Source organism: Malus sylvestris, chromosome 15 (genome assembly GCF_916048215.2).
Source record: "Malus sylvestris chromosome 15, drMalSylv7.2, whole genome shotgun sequence".
In the NCBI taxonomy this organism is placed as follows: Eukaryota; Viridiplantae; Streptophyta; class Magnoliopsida; order Rosales; family Rosaceae; genus Malus; species Malus sylvestris.
In genome coordinates this window covers 49574833-49596102 of record NC_062274.1, presented here as the reverse complement: position 1 = coordinate 49596102, position 21270 = coordinate 49574833, and the positions used below count along the sequence as shown (strand labels likewise).

At 36.9% G+C, this 21270-nt stretch overlaps 1 protein-coding gene, 1 long non-coding RNA gene and 1 pseudogene across 3 annotated transcripts; 1 reads left to right on the top strand and 2 right to left on the bottom strand.

Moving 5' to 3' along the window:
* Positions 1-727: 727 nt before the first annotated feature.
* Positions 728-18837, bottom strand: LOC126604015 (probable LRR receptor-like serine/threonine-protein kinase At3g47570; annotated as a pseudogene).
* Positions 12555-14054, top strand: LOC126604018 (uncharacterized). 2 transcript variants are annotated; one of them, XR_007616457.1, is made up of 4 exons: positions 12555-12713; positions 12853-12912; positions 13002-13259; positions 13303-13401. It is a non-coding gene; the product is annotated as an uncharacterized LOC126604018 (long non-coding RNA). The 2 variants fall into 2 exon arrangements; XR_007616458.1 differs by lacking the exons at positions 13002-13259; positions 13303-13401 and adding an exon at positions 13972-14054.
* A 634-nt stretch (positions 18838-19471) lies between the features above and the next one.
* On the bottom strand, positions 19472-20500 carry LOC126604017 (receptor kinase-like protein Xa21). The gene has a single exon (XM_050271067.1). It carries the CDS (start codon positions 20459-20461, stop codon positions 19472-19474), a length of 990 nt encoding a protein of 329 aa, XP_050127024.1. The 5' UTR covers positions 20462-20500.
* Between the last annotated feature and the right edge of the window lie 770 nt (positions 20501-21270).

Sequence of the window (21270 nt, the reverse complement as noted above, 5' to 3'; positions counted from 1 at the left end):
TCCCCTCGGTGTTTAAAAGAACATTGCTTGGCTTTAGATCACAATGAACTATCAGTGTTTCGCTATGGTTATGAAAATAATCCAATGCACAATAGCAACACCAATAATAATATCTAGCCTTTGAAGAAGATATTAATTCTTGGGTGTATTGATCTCTTACCTTTTCAATTACAGGAGGTGGATGCAAATCATGCAACCACTCCTCTAAACTCCTTTGGTGCATCAACTCATAAACTAAAGCCTTGAAATCATCATCGAGAAAACATGCAGATATGACCTTGACGAGATTTTGATGCTTGATATTTCTCGAAGCCTCATATTCGGCTATGAAACTCTTTGATGCTCCATGATGTAACATGTTAAACACCTTCATAGCTACAAGTACAAGCCGAGCTCTATTGTCAAATTAGCTGAAGAAAACCGATCAGTGGCCTTTAAGAAAGGGATTATTAATTTCAAGCAATAAGCTAATCTTCTTTTCTTGGAGCTCTTTAGACTTGCAATTGGGCAGCTTGAGATTAGGAATTGCCGTGCAGAATCTAGTATTGTCAACAATTGAAATAGCACTTTGATTTTCGAAAACACCTTACATTGATTGTGGTCAAGTCTGATAGGAAACTCAACTCACCATCTTTACAGCTTCCAAGATGATTTTGTTGAATGTTGAGGCTCTTCAGGTTATGAATCTTTCAAAAATTTGGAATCTGTCAATGTGAATATTCAACAATTTCGTGGCACAAACTAGACTTTAATTGATGAGAATATTACACAAAAATACCAAGTACAAGAAGTAGTAATACAATCTTCACACAATGAACCTCATTAGTGATTATTTACGTTGCAAACTTCCACATCTACTGTGGTAACGTAAAAGCTAAACTTCACAGGCAGTACATGAAATTTCTCTTATCACAAAAGCACATAAAAAAGAGTTTCTATCCAAGAAAAATATTCCTAATTGAATGAAGTTAGATGCAGCATCATTGATATTCTTTAGTCGATCTGTTGGGGATTCAGCAGAACAAGCAATTCCAATTCTAAATATTGAACTCAAGCACACCTTAACTTTATGAATTCTTGCACTGCATTGATTGGGATTGTCGTTCGTGCCTCCTTCAAGAAGTGGTGCGTCTGCAATCTTAGTAACTCGCTCGGGGAGAGCCATCTTGACAAAGTTATGAAGGTTCAAGCTATCACCAAACATGTTGTCAGTGGGTCTCTTCCCTGTAAACATCTCCAACAAGAGAATGCCAAAGCTGTAGACATCACATTTCGTTGACACCTCACTCCCCATGCCATACTCTACAATTCAAACATCACATTTGTGTATAAAAAGTTCGATTTGAATTTTGTAAATTAAATACTGCAAAATAAAAAAGGAAATATAATGAAGTATATATCTAACATATGTATACCTGAAGCTGCATAACCAACCGTTCCTCTTATTCCAACGGAACTTGTCTGACTCTGAATTGCTGAAACATTACTCGTTACTTGTGAGAGAAACCTTGCTAATCCAAAGTCAGAAACATGGCCAGTCAATTCGTTGTCCAAGAGAACGTTGCTTGGCTTGAGATCACAATGAACTATTGGCGTTTCACAATAATTATGAAGATAATCCAATGCACAAGCAACACCAATGGCAATTTTTAGCCTTTGAAGAAGACTTAACTTCTTGGGTACATGATCTCTTAACTCTTCAGTTCTAGTTGGTGGATGCAGCCACTCCTCTAAGCTCCCTTTGTCCATGAACTCATAAACTAGAGCCTTGAAATCATTACCATGAAAATCAACACTTGAACACACGGTTATAATCTTGACAAGATTTCGGTGCCTAATATTCTCAAAGCTTCACATTCGGCTATGAAACTCCTCGAAGCTCCATGGCGTAACAAGTTAAACACCTTCACGGCAACAAGTTGAGCTTTATCATCCTCATCAAGAACTCCTTTGTACACAGACCCAAAACTACCAGCACCAATTAAATTAGCCTCTGAAAACCCGTCAGTAGCTTTGAGTAGAGTAGCATATGACACTTGCAAAATAGTGTTCCCCAAAGTGCTTAATGAAATTTCTTTCTTTTTCTTCCTTGACGAACAAAGAAAGAAATAGAAGAACACCATGGCTATTCCTAGAAGAGTAAGTCCAAATACTAAAGGGAGTATTAGTTTCAAGCTACGAGACAATCTTCGTTTCTTGGTCTCTTTAGACTTGCACTTGGGAAGCTTTAAATTAGCAACAGGGCTGCACAGATTAGTGTTGCCAACAACTGAAATAGCACTCGCATTTTTGAAAACACCTCCAGTTGGTACCACTCCCCAAAATTGATTGAATGATAAGTTCAAATTATTCAGGAATCTAAAACCTTCTAAAAATGTGGAATTTCCCCTGAAAAATTATTGCGAGAAAGGTCTAGATCTCGAATCCCTCTCACTGAACTCATAGACAAAGGAATGGAGCCGTTGAAGAAGTTTCCTTGCAAATGCAGGACTTCTAAACTCTCACAACCACCAAGGCTACTGGGGAGTTCTCCAGATAACATGTTATCAGAAAGATAAAGTTCACTTAGACTCTGGAAATTCCCAACCTCCGGGGGAAGGGAACCTGTGAAGAGGTTATTAGACAAGTCCAAAGAAATCGATAAGGAGGAGAGTCTAAAAACTTGTTTGGGTATTGTGCCATTTAGGAGGTTATAAGAAAGATGCAACAATTGCAACCCATGGCATTCCCCCAGACCTGAAGGAATGCTGCCCTCAAGATGATTTCTATCCAACGCAAGATAGTATAACTTGGTTAAATTTCTTAAGGAAGACGGAATATGTCCAGATAATTTGTTCATGGAAATTTCTAATGCTTCAAGGTTTGAAAGCTTACCCATGTCAGAGGGGATGTTACCTGCGAAGCTATTATTCCCCAAAGCCAACGAATCCAAGCTCACCAGGTTCCCTATCCCAGATGGGATACTTCCATATATTTGGTTAGCGTGAGCCCAAAACATTTCAAGTTTGGTTGAGAAATTGGATATTGACAAGGGCAATGTCCCTCCAAAATTGTTGTCGCTAATAATCAACCTTTGTAACTGGGTGGCATTGGTCAGGTCCGAGAGAAAACTTAAGTCACCATCTTTACCGCTTCCAATATTAGTAAGTTGAACGTTGAAAAAAAGGAGGTTGTGAAGCTTTTGGAGATTCGGTACCTGTCCGATTAGGTTGTTATCCGCAACGTTAAATGACCAAATACTTGTGACGTTGAATATTGAGGGAGGTATGGACCCAGTGAGTTGGTTTACGCCGACGCTGAAGAATCCGAGATTAGGAAGACTTTTGCCAATATCTGATGCAATACTCCCTTGAATTTGGTTATATAGTAGCGAAAATGCAACAAGAGAAGGGAGGTTATAAATGGAGGAAGGGATGCTACCAGACAACTGATTTAACCCCAATCCCAAGAAGGTTAATTTTTTCAATTGGCCAAGAGAACTGGGGATGTTTCCCATCAAGTTATTACTTACAAGACTTAGCAACCGGAGAGACGAAAGGTTACCCACGGAAGGAGGGACCTGTCCCGTTACATTATTATAATTCAATGAAAAAAGTTGAAGTTTCGACAGCAATCTAATTTCTAAAGGAATTTTACCCACCAACTTGTTGTAAGTGAAATTCACAACGATAATGTTTAAGCAATGTGATATATTGTGTGGAATACTGCCACTAAACGAGTTAACGTCTAATCGCAATACCTGCAATCTACGCAAATTCCCAATTTGTGGAGGAATTTCATGACTGAAGCTGTTGTTTTGCAGCAACAGCTCCCTTAGAAAACTTAGATTTCCAATGTTTGGGGATAGTTTCCCTACCAGATTTTGAGATTGCAGGTCTAGGTTAGTGACCCTTTGGCGATGTCGTCGACTGCACGTCACACCATGCCACATGCAAAAGTGCGTGGATTTGTTCCAGGAGCTCATCACGTTGTAATTATGGAGATCTTGCTTTATTTGAGCTTTGATGGCTTGCAGCGCCAGCCTGTCCGTCGCATTCCCTCCAAAGTCTCGATTGTAGGGAGTTCAAACAGCCAACGAACACTGCACTGAAAAGCAAGTATATTAAGATCAATTTCACAACCAAAACCCCCATTCTTGATCTGGTTAACTATATAAGTAGAGAGAGAAGCAGAAGAAATAGAGAGATGGGTGTTGAGTTGTGAATTTGGTGAGTTCCATTTGTTGCTTGACAGGCAATTTATAGAAGGATAGGATCATAGGAGGAACTTACACCACAGTTTCTGGTTCTTGAAATTCAAATATGAAAAGGAACAAGTCCAAGTAAATGATAACAACTTTGGCTTGTTCTTTTAGACGACTTGACAAGCTTACTTCCACTACTTGGACCTTTTGTCTGGCACTTTCGGTACGCCAAGTACCAAGACAATTAAAGCACCTTGACTCCAGAAGCTGACTGGAAACATTTGAGAAGGAATAAGTCCAAGGAATAAGACCAAGACCTTTTGTCTACCATTGCTTACCCACGTTAAGTTCAGTTGATTCCCTATCTGGCTCGACTGCAAGATTGGTGCATTTATGCATATAAAGAACAATATGTCAGTACAAAACCAATTTATACTACTAACAAAGTACGTTGCAGAAGCAGTTTCCTGACACAGAATTTCACGAGTCATTTTTTCTTTAAATTACGTTTCTTTAAGGCATTAGACTAAATGGCATACCAAACTAGAACGACTGAATGCAACCATGATCATATTAATAAGCAGGGCTGGTCCAAAGATTTTTGAGGCCCGGGGCGACGTAAAAAAAAGTGCCCTAACTTTATGTAAGAAAATTATTTATTTTCACACATAAGACATCGAAAAAATTATACTTAGAAAAACACTTCAAACTCAATAATTTAGAAACACAGAAAGACTAATTTATTTTGTATTGAGAGAGGGAAACAAAAAACTTCGGGCTTACAATTAGATAGATGATGAGTTTTGTTTTCCATTTGAACTTTGAATGTGTTTTTGAATAAATCGTGAGGTGCTTTTTTCTTATTTACTAACCTTGTCAATATGGGACTAAAAAATAATGATGTTTTCGAGTCTTTAATTGATATGTATTATTAATGAATGGGCACTAAATTAAACATTTTGATGACACGTCATATAATTTGCAAATTTGATGTACATATTATTCTTTGTTGAAGATTAGACTTAAATTAAAACGAATATTTAAAAATAACAACCCACATAGCTACTAGATAGTAACTAAAAATAAATTACCAACCAAACAAAAATTTGTAAAAATTGAAAAGAATAAACATGCACATAGCATTTCGAACTTAGGACCTCTTGTTAATTTGAAACAACAAAAATCAATGTTTCTAATTAAACTTCTTGATCCTTTAACCAAATTTTCTAAATTTATACTCTTATAAAAAGAAATTTGTTAAAAAAAAGGAAAGTAAATAAGCACACATGGTGTTTTGAACCCAAGACCTTCTTATTATTTTCAAATGACAAACCACCACTTCTAGTTAAATTTCTGTGTCTTTGAATCAAATTTTATAAATTTATACTCTTATAAAAACATATATAAATATACCGTCCTAATAATTTTGGTGCCCCTAATTTTTTTGGGCCCTAGACGGTCGCCCCTCCTGCACTGGGCCTGGGCCGGCCCTGTTAATAAGCAAGCACTTCTGTCTATCAAATATTAAAGCGGAAGTTAATATGCGCAGAAAAGTACAGCATATTATCAGACAATAAATATTTTGTGACTTGCAATTCCATTTTGATGTAGGGACACAGCTCAAATAATGACACCAGGAACAGTGGTTGTTTAGATTGACCCCTCGAAAAAGAGTAACCAAGCCAAGAGTATACCTGTCAAAAGCATGACTTCTGTCAGAAAATGCCTGCATATACTGATACTACGCAAATATGAGGAAAATGAACCTTTATTTCCAATAACAAAACAACAAAGTACTGCCAACACATGCAATTCAAAACAGCAAAGTAGAAGCCGCTATCAACAAAGTGATCAATTAGTATTACACAGAGAATAGTGATAACACAATGCCTTCTCCAAACCATTCTGATGAGAAACAAGCAGATACAGAGCCTATTCGCAATGAAAATATTACAGGACACATGATATCTACATATCTACACAAAATCCAATTCTCTAAAAAAAGGTCGTACCCAGTGCACAAGGCTCCCTCTTTACGCAGGGTCTGGGAGAGGTGAATGTCGGCTAACCAGATTCTCTGATTTGATAAAAATAAATGTGCACACATCAACTGTGGCTACCAGATTCTCAAGCAGGGAGTCGATTAGGTTCATGAAGTCAAACAGTTAAATCAGAGATTGAGAAGGAGCTTACCCAACAATCAATAGTATGAAAGAGAGGACCCACAATACTAGTTTTTTTTTATTTTTTTATTTTTGGGGTGAAATTAGATACTTAGTTTTTTAAATAATGCCATACAATATGATTAAAGAGAGAAGATTCTTTTATGATCCACCTTTGTTCCTTATTTTTTTTTTAATATTTTGTTGTTTTCTAATTTCGCTTTGCATCCTTTTTATGTCCATGAGTTGGCACTCCATGGTTTAAATTAACTCTAAATCTTTGTTGCCAACTGTTTTTTGTGTTTTTTGAATTACAGAAAATTTGCTAGGTTTAATTGTTTTTTAATTGTACGGTTTAATTGTTTTCCGTTATTATGATCGAGTGGTAAATTAGTTGAATTCCACAGAACGAATAGCTAAATGCATTTTCTTAAATATCTTGTAGTGGCACACTCTGGGGATTTGTTGTTTTCATGCTGTTTAATGTGAAACGTATGCATAAAACTCGAGAGGATTTATCTGTAGTCACCTTCAGTAATATTAGTAGCTTGCATATTTCATTACTCTGATACTCTTCTAGCTGCTAGTTGGAAGATCATAAATTCAAAATACTATTATCGGTTTTGAAAACTCTAAAATGTGACTGTTTTCTGTGAACTATGACAGGGTTTAATCTTTATTTCTGGATTGCAATCATTCCAATTGTGGTTAGTACATATAATACTCATCTCCTTTTCAGTTTTAGTTTGTCACATGTTCATAAAAACTAACTAAACTAACTGCAGCTGCAACAGAATTATGCTTAACGAATCCACCATAATTAAAAATCTAAGCAAAGGATTATTCAACTATTTTGCTTAAGAATTTTCAGTTCACTGTCCCAATAAATGAATATTAAATTGGCTTTAATTTGAAAAAAAAAAAAAATCCATTGCAAGAGTAGAGCAAAGCAAAGAACCACAATCTTTTTACTTACTTTTTCTGCTTTAGAGTATGGGTCCCTTTCCTTCTCTAAATCCTCATTTTTAACTTCATTTCAAAGGCCATTACATTGCAAATGCCTCTTATTTTTTCATTGAAGTATACATCTTAAGTTGGAATAGGGGAAATCCATTCTGGTCAATCATCCAGCCAACAAAGATTTACTCCAACTCCTTTCAAAGTCTTAATCACATTTCGCAAAAGTTCATTACTTTCTTCTCGAGCGATTGGATTGCCGATCACTAAATCTTATCTCATTTTCGAGAATGTACCTTTTTCTAGAAAGCACTTGATTTCAATTCTTCTTGACAAAAATTAATTGTTTCAATTAACACTGTCTAATTGGATTAGTATTGTTCCAACATTAGATTTCAAAAATTTCTGTGGAAAAGAAACTTATCTTCTGGGGATATTCTTTTGGGTATGCAAGGTTTGAAATAATTTGGGTTTTATTTGTTGGAAGGTGAATCACTGAAGGCTGAAGCTAATTTGATTAGAAAAAATTGAGAATTAAGAAAGTTTTGAAAGAACAAGAAGAATAAGACTGTCACGCGATAGAATCTGAATCAGGAGGAGGAAGAAAGCCGGTAGCTCAACGTAAAAACTAAAATCAATCCCTCCTCAACAATGGCAGCAGAGACAACGACGACCACCAGGTTCACCTTTTTAATTTAATTTTAATTTTTGCTTCTTTGGATTTAAGAAAATGAAACAAATTCTCATTTTAAAAGGTGAACATTTGTTGATTGGATTCTGTAAAAGGGTTTTACTTTGATTTTTTTTTGTAGCGTAAGCCTTTACACTTTAGAGCAAACACTTCAACTCGAAACCTTAAGATAAAACCCAATTTAATTGGAAATGGGAGAGATGGGAGAGTATGAATTAATTAGACAAGTAGATAGATATGGGGCTTTTTTTTTAATTTTATTTTTTCAATTGAACTCTTGAAGAGTTTTTGTAAAGAACTTTAGTTGTCAGGATGTGTGGAGGATATATTGCAATGCAGGGCATGTGTTAATCGTGCCGCACCACCAGTAGGTAAGCAATTTATCTTACTCTAGATTAAAAAAAAGAAAAGAAAAAGGTCTGTGTATTAGGGGTTTTTTTTGGGGCCGTCTTTCTGGTTTTAGGGTTTTAAATTTGGTATTATGTGTTATGTTTGGATGCTCATAAAGTATGAGAGCAGCAGGTATACTGAATTTGGTGTTCTGGGTTTGTTGTGTTTGTTAGTGAAATCAAAGTTTCCATAACTTTTGAGGTATTTAAAGCTTTTGGTTGCAGAACGTTTAATATTTGAACTATGAGTAATTATTCTTAGGACATAAATTGAATAATGAAAACAACTGAATTGAAGTGTTTCTAATTTGTATTAGTTGAAGCTTTGAAAATTAGTGTTTGTTTTCCACCATTTCACTTAGAAGCGTAGAAGTCTCTCATTTTTTGTTTGGTGGAGTATTTTCTTTTCTTTTCTATTTTTATTGTTGTTGATTTTATTATAAATATAGCGAAAATATGTGGAATGAGATCTTCCAAGTAATGAATCATCAATGTCATCTAGACTGAGGTTGGATAAAGCAAAATCAATAACCCAAAGTACAATCAAACAAAGAAACGCAGTACAAAACCCAAATAGAAAAAACCCATTTGAAATTCAAGTGTCCACTGTCCAAATTTCGAGGAGAAAAAAGCTAATAAACAATAGTATTATTTTCACATGTTTCAACACCCGTAGTAAAGTGCAGACATTTTTGTTAGATATTACTTTATTCTAAAGAAAGTAGGGATGGTTCGGTATGGGATCCCATACCGAAACCCTTGTCCCGATTCCCATACCGAAATTTTCGGGAATCCCAATTTCAATACCGATCCCAAACCAAATTTTCGGGAATCCCGAAATAGTTTCGGAATTTCGGGACAAATCGGGAATCCCAAAAATAATTTTGGGCTTTTGGGCTTTTGGACAAAAAAAGCTAATATTGGTCCAATTGGACAAAAACCTAATATTGGGCCTGCCCACTGAATGTAACAGCCCCCACATATGGGCTTAACTTTTATTCAACCAAATAAAAAAAATATTGGGCAAACCTGCAATGTTTATAAGAGAAGAACGAACATTAGCAGTTCAGCTGCATTTTCCACTTGTATTGTAGCCAAGGTTTTAAAATAAATAAAGTAACAAACCCAAAAGCAAAAAAATTAGTTACAATCCAAAGTTTTAATAATTAAGTTACAAACCAAAAGCAAAAAAATTAGTTACAATCCAAAGTTTTAATAATTAAGTTACAAACCAAAAGCAAAAAAACAAAGTTTCAAGTTTATGAAGATTGTTGACCTCTTCGGCCCCTTCTTGTTGGCACTTGTAATTTTCCCCTTGATGTTGATGGTTGAGCGCTTCCCCTTACAATGGGTGGTCGTGGTCGTGGAGGTAGTGATTGATTTTGACGTTGTTGAACTTTTACTTGAGGTGGTCGAGGAGGTGGAGGTGGCATTTCATTTTCTTGTGTTGTATTCTCCTCACCTCCCAAATTAGCCATGTCTAAAACAATAAACCACAAATCATTTACATTGAATTATAGTCTAATAGATAATAAATACTAAGAAAATAAAAGATGAAATTAAATTGTTTACTTACTTCTTTCTAAGTGTTCAAGCTCCTCGTAGAAACATAATTCGTCAAGGGTAGGCTCCTTGTAGAAACAAAATTCTTTTCCTCTAAGCCAATCACTAGTACACACTAAAGCCTCAACCGTTTTAGGTGTTAAGGAAGCTCTAAAAGGATCAACAACTCTCCCACCAAGACTAAAGGCATTCTCACTAGCAACGGTGCTACTAAGTTGGGTTTGTTTTCGTTTTCCTAATACCGAGACCATATGTGTACTAGATTGGCTACTAGATCCGTCCATCCTAACAAATAAAATAACAATGTACATTAATATATCACAACCACAGTTCAGCATAGTGTGTACATTAATATATCACAACCACAGTTCAGCATAGTGTGTACATTAATATATAACAATGTACATTAATAACAATGTACATTCAAAGTAAAATCTGACCCAATATATACATCCTATGATAACATTAACTTGTTACTTGTTTAATAATGCTCAAGCAACATGAGTATTACAATACTAATGATATTACTAACACTAACAGAGCAACAATCTATGCAATGACATGGACATGAAAGAATAAATGAGATGGTGGAACCTGCCAAAGCTAACAGAAAGGAGCATATTTCATGTCAAAAGAGTCTTGTACAGAGACATCGCCCATATTATCAGTTACTAGTCTTAGATCTATGCAAAATTTTTAAGTTATATCATCAGAAAGAATCAAAGACTACTCATAAAAAGTAGATCACTTTTCGTTTCTTGATAAATTATGTAATGGGATTTTAAAATGGTTAATGGCATGCGATTCATCACAAATGAAGTAAGGAAAATAATGTGCACATATTCAGCAAGCTGATCACAAGTAAAACAGATATAAATAAAAGACATCACCATAAACCTACCTCTTCATGAATTTTTGTAATTTCACGAGCTAGGACGCATTTTCTGAAACACAATTACAAACTCACCAAATCAGTTTTTTGTAAAACCACTAAGTCAGTAAAAGCGCATAAATCCATACATGGAAGTTTAATTTGTAACTCACCATAACAAAAACTAATATATAATCATTTTTTTTCTTAAGTCAGTAAAGCTTTTATTGAAGTTGGTATTTTTTCTTAATACCTTTATTAAAATTGATTTTTAATCTGAAGCCTTCAAAGTATTTACCTTGAAACACCAAAAACTGAAGAAGTCTCTTCAAGAAACTGCTGAAGTTTGTGGGGAGGCACATAGAATATTTGGGTCGTCCCCTCATTTGCTGAAACCGTCAACCTCTCTCTTCTAGATCCAGCATGTTTAGAGAGAAATCCAACTGCAGAAGTATACTCAGTTTCAGAGTTCTATATACATCTTATCCACCAAGAAGAATATCTGCAGCATCATTTCCATGGAAAACTTACCAAACGTAAACTCATCCGTGGAGAGGCCAGATGCAGAGAGAGCAGCCACAAAAGCAGACGGCCCAGGTATAGGAATAACAGGGATGTTTTCATCCACGCACAACTTTGCCTGCAGCAAAACTTGAGAGAGATCCAACTGCAGAAGTATACTCGAGAGAGATCCCTAGTTCTGTGACCTGTCCTGTCCGTGAAAGACAATCACCCTAGAGAGAGAGAGAGCGGTGGTTGTGTGGTGAAGGAAGGCTGGAGAGTCAGAGACGAGAGTATGGTGTGGTGGTGGGTCGGTGGCTGGTCGGAATTCGACAGTATGGTGAGGGACGACGTTGGTGAGGGTCGGAGGCTCACGGCTGCGCTTCGAAACAAATGAACGGAGGAATACAAAAGTGAAATGTTATCATCTGACCTAAAAACAAATCGACGGCACAGATTAAATCCAAAACAATCAACGGTTGAAATAATTCTCTTATAATTAAAAAATTATATATATATATATATATTTGGTTCGGTATGGGAATACCGAAAAAATGAAATGCAATACCGAATCCCATACCGAAAATTTCGGTTTGGTTTGGGATTACATCCCGAAACTTTCGGGAATTTTGGTTTGGGATCGGGATTTTTTTGGTTTGGTTTGGGATTTTTGGGATTTTTTTCCAGCCCTAAAAGAAAGCATAGCATTGCAATTGGCACTGTTCAAATGAACAGTGTTTTGGACTGAATTTTACTTTATTTACAAATCTGTCATTGGGTTATTTACGGGCTTGCCATTCTGAAATAAGCACACTTCTCTATCGTCCGGGGGCGCCTTTTTCTTCGATCCTCTCCGGATCAACACAATCTCTCACGGCTTTTAAAATTTCTCGGTACAGGAAGCTGTCTAAAAATTATAATAATTGTAGAATAAAATTTCAGTGATCCGATGCATTGATCCCTGGCTCGGGTTGTGTTGACCTGGAGAGAATCTGTATCGGATCTGTATACCCTCTCTCTAACTTCAGACTCAACCTCTCTCTAACCCTTTCCCTTTCACTCTCTTTCAGACTCCATCTCTCTCGACCCTCACCATCTTCACCTTCTGAAAGAGAGGAGGAAGAAGAAGACGGAGCGAAATGACGGTGTTTCACTTCTTCAACTGCGCCATTCTGACGTTGTACTACTCCGCCACGCCGTAGTACACCCCTCCTACTCTTCTTTTTTTCGTTCGGATCTTTTACGATCTCACAATTCACACCCAATTCACTTCGTCTTCTTCCCCAAATCAAAACCCTAACTCGATCGTGCGATTTAATTGTGCATATCGGAGTACGATACGCTCGGTACTTCCGTCAAGGCAGCTCTGGTTTATCTCGGGACAGCGTTGGTGAAGGTTCGTTAGTATTAATTCGTAGTTAAATCCACTGACATGATTAGAAAAATCGCATTTTTATGTTAAATCATATTAATTTGATGTAATTTCAACAGAAATGGCGCTGATGGTTTTTGTTTATTAAATCTGTGTTCTGCAGCTGGTTTGTTTGGCAACTTTTCTGAAGGTATCTGACAATGAGAGCTTCGATCCGTATCAGGTATTTTCTATATTTGTTCAGTTGAAATGTATCTTTCCGAATAGAAATGTCAATTTTCGAAAAGTTCATGCTGGTTCCCATGTTTGTAGATGAACTCCGGCGAGCCTCAACTCCATCAAACAACTACTAACTCCCTGGAGCTTCCTCTTTCTCTTCTCTGTAAACACCGAGCGCACCAACACCCCCATTTTCCGGCGAAGCATCACCACAAAACCACCACCACTCACTCCGTTCTGCTCAGGACACACAGGGAAGGCCTTTCACTGTGTAGTCAGTTCTAAAATGTCCGGTCTTGCCGTGACGGGTTATCTGATTCTTGCGTCGGGTCGTTCAAACGGGCCATTCAGGTATTGTATTTATTTGATTAATTCGTTCAAAAGGACCATTCAGGCATTGAATTTATTTGATTAATTAATTAACTATTTATTGATTACATTTATGTTTTGATTTCTTTTGGATTTTTTTATTTTTGTATATTTCTGTTTTTTTAATTATTGTCAGGAAACAAGGTCATTGTTTGGTTTTAAACCAAGATAAGGGTTGTCTACTCTCCATTTTCGGTGCCTTCTTCGTGCCTTTCTGTTTTGTGTGGTCACGGTTAAATCACGTCAATATTTTATATTATTATTCAGTTAAGCCACGTCAATATTTTATATTATTTTTTTATAGATATAATAAAACAAAAATAAATAGTAATATAAAATGTTGATGTGGTTTAACCATGATCAACTCTCAAAAGATTCTTTAAGCTTTCCAAGTCCTTTTCTAGCCGTTGCATGTCATGCTTTTATATAACGATCATCCAAATTCAAGGCCTCTGTGCAGTCATCCTCAGCTTCCTGAAATCTAAAGAACAAGATGAAAATACACATGCTTCAGGTCATTCGTGAGAAAGTACCCTGTAAGAGCTTTTACACAAGCACATGGCTTGCCTACATATGAAAATTGTGAACATTTGCTGAAATCAAAGGTTTAAAACTTGCATTTTGTATTAATTTGAATGTTCTTTTTGTAAACTCATGTTACAATTAGTCGTTTATATGTACAGTTGGTCAACAGTTATAAAGAATGGATAACCACGATTATTTCAGGAATGTGTCCGGTGAATGGGATGGCCATGGAGCAGACTTCACAAGGGAAGGGTGCCCAATAGAACTTCCCAAGACAAGGGAAGGTTGCCCAATAGAACTTCCCGAGAATGTTGTACCTGCAGCTTATAGGGAGTGGGAGGTTAAGGTTTTCGATTAGCTGACTCAATGCTCTACTCTTGCTAACCCAGATGAGCACACTCTTTTATACAAGAATATAGAGCTACTTCCTACTGTTGGATGTGAAGCTGATGCTGCCACTCGATGACTCCAGAGATTATTGATGATCCATTACAAACTATGTGAGTTTTCAAGGTAAATAATCGCTCACCATATCTTTTTCCACTGACTAGGATTTTCTTAATTTGAACATTTTTCTTCAATTTGATTCAAATTTTTTTTTTCCTTTAAATAATTTAAATAATTTGGAATTAGGCCTTTTATTTTGTGTGTTTTCTCTGTTATTTCATCCTCAGTTAAAAAGTGGAAGTCCGAACTTTTAGCTCAGAGAAAAACCCTTGGTTGAATCAAATACTGGTATGGTTCCTCACATGAGAAAAAAACTTCAATTTTATTTTTCCTTAATTTTTTTGTTTTTATTAATTTTTTTCTTTCCGCAAATTGTAGTTTTTCTTTGTTGCATTTGTCTGCTACCCTCCACAATGAACGATCTGCTAAAGCTAATGTATTTGGTTTGAAAAGAACAAGAATAATTTTGTCATTAGTATCTGCATTTTCACATCAATGTAAAATGACTGATGCAGAAGAGCTAGCCAATTTAACATGAGCGGATATGAGGGAATCTGATTTCAATGGTGCACACGTGGTTAAACGGTTGACGGGTTGGAGGGAGAGGTTCGCCGGGATTTAGGGGAGAGGATTTTCAGCAGGGACGTGCAGGTGGGTGTACCATCGGTTAGAGGGTTGTTGGGTTTTGGTGGGGGAGGGGGACAGATGGATTGATAGATTGAGGGCTGGTTTGGTATTGCTGTGCTTTGAAAAAAAGCTATTGTGAGAATAAGTGGCTGTGCTGTGAGAATAAGCGGCTGTGAAATAAATCAGTAGAGTGTTTGGTAAACTTTTTTGTAAAAGTGTTTTTGAAAAAAAAAGCAGTCTGATAGTGTTTGGTAAATTTTTATGTAAAACAGTTGTGACTGTGTGAAATGACAAAAAACGATATAAAATGAGTTTCTTTTTTAGTTTTTTTTTTTTTTAAACCTGAAAACCCACAAAAGTCTCTCTCTGCTTTGAAACTTGCTGATATCGGGATTGCAATGGGCATTTCTGGAACTGAGGTGATTTCTTTAGTTTGTTTCTCTTGTTCTTTTGTTTTCCGCATGTCTATTAATTTTAGATTAAATTACTAACTCACCTTTCCTTATCATAAACTTTTCATTTCCTTCTCCATTGCAGGTTGCAAAGGAAGCTTCTGACATGGTTTTGGCTGATGATAATTTTAGCACAATTGTTGCAGCTGTTGGTGAAGGCAGATCTCTCTACAATAACATGAAAGCCTTTATCAGGTTAGTATTTTATCTCTATTTTTTTAGCTTTTGCTTGAGACGTGCTAAAAGAACGAGTTCTTTCTTCCATGATGATACCCACAACCCAAATTCGACGTCCGCTCCGTCCTCCTCGACCCCACCACCGGCGCACTCTCTGGACTCCGCCCCGGAGGCATCCTCGTTGACATGAGGGTCTTTTCATTAAAGGAGCACTGTAGCTCCATGTGCTTTGAAAAAAAGCCAGTTTTCCAAAGCAGCAAATAGTTGCTTCAGCTTTTCCTTTGATTTCAGCTTATTCTTACAGCAGCTTCCAAAATAAACCTTTTTTTTTAGTTTACCAAACATCTAAAACCCTCACAACTTTTTTTCATAGGTGTTTTTTTTAAGCACCTCACTTCTAAACCACCCCTGACAATGCCTTCTCAAACCCTACTTTCCTCCGTCTCGCAAACCCCCTCGTGAGAACGACATAGACAATCTCACCTCCATCTATCCCTTATCGTCTCACAAACCCCCATGGGCTTTAAAGTTGAAATGACCATTTGCAAACCCTATTAACCATACCAACCAACTTGAACCCAATTCCCTTCACTTATATGGAGGGGTTCATATAAGTAACAGTCTGAGATTAGTCTACTTTCAATAAACATGTCCGGTCAACTTGATGTTTAGAAGAACATTGCTTGGCTTTAGATCACAATGAACTATCGGTGTTTCACTATGGTTATGAAAACAATCCAGTGCATAATAGCAACACCAATAACAATATCTAGCCCTTGAAGAAGATTTTAAATTCTTGGATGTATTGATCTCTTACCTCTTCAATTACAGGAGGGGGATGCAACCACTCCTATAAGCTCATTTGGTGCATCATCCCATAAACTAGAGCCTTGAAATGATCATCGAGAAAACATGCAGATATGACCTTAGACAAGATTTTGATACTTGATAGTTCTCAAAGCCTTATATTCGGCTCTGAAACTCTTTGATGCTCCGTGACGTAACAAGTTAAAACACCTTCATAGCTACAAGTACAAGCCGAGCTCTATTGTTAGTATAAAGAACCTTTAGTATACAAACTCGAAATTACCAACACCAGTCAAATTACCTAAAGAAAACTCATCAGTGGCTTTTGAGAAAGTAGCATATGACACTTGCAAAGCAGAGCAAGTCCGAATACTACAGGGATTATCAATTTCAAGCTATGAGCTAATCTTCTTTTCTTGGAACTCTTTAGACTTGCAATTGGGCAGCTTGAGATTAGGAATTCCCTTGCAGAATCTAGTGTTGTCAACAATTGAAATAGCACTTCGATTTTTGAAAACACCTTACACTGATCGTGGTCAAGTCTGATAGGAAACTCAACCCATCATCTTTACAGCTTCCGAGATGATTTTATTGAATGTATGTAGAGGGATGTGAGGTTATGAATCTTTCGAAAATTTAGAATCTGTCAATGTGATTATTCAACAATTGTGTGGCACGAACTAGACTTTAATCGATGTGAATATTACACAAAAATACCAAGTACAAGAAGTAATACACTCTTCACACAATGAACCTCATTGGTGATTATTTACATTGCAAACTTCCACATCAACTGTGGTAACAAAAAAGCTAGACTTCACAGGCAGTACACGAAATTTCTCTATCACAAAAGCACATAAAAAAAGTTTCTATCCAAGAAAAGTATTCCTAATGGAATGAAGTTCAGATGCAGCATCATTGATATTTTTTAGTTGATCTATTGCAGATTCAGCAGAACAAGCAATTCCAATTCTAAATATTGAACTCAAGCACACCTTAACTTTTTGAATTCTCACATTGCATTGATTTGGATTCTCGTTCGTGCCTCCTTGAAGAAGTGTTGCGTCTGCAATCTCAGTAACTCGCCTGGTGAGAGCCATCTTGACAAAATTATGAAGGTTCAAGCTGTCACCAAACATGTTGTCAGTGGGTCTCTTCCCTGTAAACATCTCCAACAAGAGAATGCCAAAGCTGTAAACATCACCATTCGTTGACACCTCACTCCCCATGCCATACTCTACAATTCAAACATCACATTTGTGTATAAATAGTTCAGTTTGATTTTTGTAAATTAAATACTTCAAAATAAAAAAGGAAATATAATGAAGTATATATCTAACATATATATACCTGGAGTTGCATAACCAACCGTTCCTCTTATTCCAACGGAACTTATCCGACTCTGAATTGCTGAAACATTATTATTTACTTGTGAGAGAAATCTTGCTAATCCAAAGTCAGAAACATGGCCAGTCAATTCGTTGTCCAAGAGAATGTTGCTTGGTTTGAGATCACAATGAATAATTGGCGTTTCACAATGATTATGAAGATAATCCAATGCACAAGCAACACCAATGACAATTTCTACCCTCTGAAGAAGACTTAACTTCTTGGGTACATGATCTCTTAACTCTTCAGTTCTACTAGGTGGATGCAACCACTCCTCTAAGCTCCCGTTGTCCATGTACTCATAAACTAGAGCCTTGAAATCATTACCATAAAAATCAACACTTGAACACACGGTTACAATCTTGATGAGATTTCGATGCCTAATATTTCTCAAAGCTTCACATTCGGCTATGGAACTCTTCGAAGCTCCACGGCGTAACAAGTTAAACACCTGCACTGCAACAAGTTGAGCTTTATCATCCTTATCAAGAACTCCTTTGTACACAGACCCAAAACTACCAGCACCAATTAAATTAACCTCTGAGAACCCGTCAGTAGTTTTAAGTAGAGTAGCATATGACACTTGCAAAACAGTGTTCCCCAAAGTGCTCAATGAAATTTCATTCCTATTCTTCCTTGACGAACAAAGAAAGAAATAGGAGATCACCATGGCTATTCCTAGAAGAGTAAGTCCAAATACGAAGGGGAATAATAGTTTCAAGCGACGAGACAATCTTCGTTTCTTGGTCTCTTTAGATTTGCACTTGGGAAGCTTTAAATTATCAATAGGGCTGCACAGATTAGTGTTGCCAACAACTGAAATAGCACTCACATTTTTGAAAACACCTCCAGTTGGTACCACTCCCCAAAATTGATTGAAGGATAAGTTCAGATTATTCAGGAGTCTAAAGCCTTCTGAAAAATGTGGAATTTCACCTGAAAAATTATTGCGAGAAAGGTCTAGATCTTGAATCGCTCTCACTGAACTCATAGACAAAGGAAGGGACCCATTGAAGAAGTTTCCTTGCAAATGCAGGACTTCTAAACTCTCACAACCACCAAGGCTATTGGGGAGTTCTCCTGATAACATGTTATCAGAAATATAAAGTTCACTTAGACTATGGAAATTCCCACCTCCGGAGGAAGGGAACCTGTGAAGAGGTTATTGGACAAGTCCAAAGAAATCGATAAGGAGGAGAGTCTAAAACCTTGTTTGGGTATTGTGCCATTAAGACGATTATAGAAAGAGACAAAAATTGCAACCCATGGCATTCCCCCAGACCTGAAGGAATGCTGTCCTCAAGATAATTTACATTCAACGCAATATCGTATAACTTGGTTAAATTTCTTAAGGAAGATAGAATATTTCTTGATAATTTGTTCATGAAAATTTCTAATGCTCCAAGGTTTGAAAGCTTACCCATGTCAGAGGGGATGTTACCTGTGAAGCTATTATTCCCCAAAAGCAAATATCCCAAGGCCACCAGATTCCCTATCCTAGATAGGATGCTTCCATATAATTGGTTATTATGAACCCAAAACATTTCAAGTTTGGTTGAGAGATTGGATATTGACATGGGCAATGTCCCTCCAAAATTGTTTTTGCTAATAATCAACCATTGTTACTGCGTGGCATTGATCAAGTCCGAGAGAAAACTTACGTCACCATCTTTACCGCTTCCAATATTATTATGTGGAACGCTGAACTTCGGGAGGTTGTGAAGCTTTTGGAGATTCGGTACCTGTCCGATTAGGTTGTTACCCCTAGCTTCAAAATCCCAAACACTTGTGATATTGGATTGAGGGAGGTATGGACCCAGTAAGTTGGTTTGAGTCGATGTTGAAGACTCCGAGATTGGGAAGACTTTTGCCAATATCTGATGGAATACTCACTTCAATTTGGTTAAATGGCATGGAAAATGTAACAAGAGAAGAGAGGTTATAAATGGAGGAAGGGATGTTACCAGACAACTGATTTAACCCCAATCCCAAGAAGGTTAATTTTTTCAATTGGCCAAGAGAACTGGGGATGTCTCCCATCAAGTTATTACCGGAAAGACCTAGTCCCTGGAGAGACGAAAGGTTCCCCAAGGAAGGAGGCACCTGTCCTATTACATTATTAACTTCTAATGCAAATTTTTGCAATTTCGAGAGCAATCCAATTTCTGAAGGAATTTTACCCACCAACTTGTTGCGAGTGAAACTCATAAGGATAAGGTTGAAGCAATGTGATATATTTTGTGGAATACTGCCACTAAATGAGTTAGCGTCTAATCGCAACACCTGCAATCTATGCAAATTCCCGATTTGTGGAGGAATTTCATGACTGAAGTTGTTTTGCAGCCATAACTCCCTTAAAAAACTTAGATTTCCTATGTTTGGGGATAGTTTTCCTACCAGATTTTTAGATTGCAGGTCCAGGGTAGTGACCCTTTGGCGATGTCGTCGACTGCACGTCACACCATGCCACATGCAAAAGTGCATGGATTTGTTCCAAGAGCTCATCACGTTGTAATTATGGAGATCTTGCTTTATTTGAGCTTTGATGGCAAGCAACGCCAGCCTATCCGTCGTATTCCCTCCGAGTCCTGATTGCAGGGAGCTCCAACAGCAAACAAACACTGCACTGAAAAGCAAGTATATTAAGATCAATTTTACAACCAAAACCCCCGTTTCTGATCTGATTAACTGTTTAACTAGAGAGAGAAGCAGAAAGAAATAGAGAGATGGGTGTTGAGTTGCGAATTTGGTGAGTTCCATTTGTTACATGACAAGGAAATTTATAGAAGGAACCACAGTTTCTTTTTCCTGAAAATTCAAATATGAAAAGGAATAAATCCAAGCAAATGACAAGGAAATTTATAGAAGGACCTAGACCATTAAAGCACCTTGACTTCACAAGCTGACTGGAAACATTTGGCAACCATCCAAAATGAAAAAAAATATATATGGAACCATATATTTTGGTCACATCAGACGTCAAACTGGTGTCACTTAATACGAAAGTTAACTTGCTAGGAGACCCTAGCTATGAATGGAAAATTTGAAGTCTACGTTTTTCGACGGGCTGGACTGTGAGATTGCTGATTTTCTCATAGTTCCCCTAAAGTATCATTGCAAGAAAGCTTGTTGCGGATGCAACCTTTCTAAAAATTGTAACAGTTACTAGTGAGATCAAGCTTTCTTAATTTTGGCTTTTTATTCAAAATGGTCCATGAGATTTGCATTATCCATAAGTTTGGTCCTTGAGATTCAAAATCGATAGAAGTAGTCCTTGAGATTGTCCACCATCTATGATTTTGGTCCTTCCGTTGAAGCTTTTGGCTGGAAGTTTGGGCAATTTTCAAAGCTTCGTAACTCAATCGTTTCTTAACCAAATTCGACCTGTAATATATCAAAATGAAGATAGGAAAGTATAGAATAAGATTATATGTATTTGGAAGCCCAATGATTGCCGGAGATGGTCGGAAAATAGCCTCAAAATTGACTGGTCCGAGGGAAAACTGGAAAACTCGCCGGAAACTGGGTAAACTTTAAACATTCATAACTTCTTCAATACTCAACGAAAT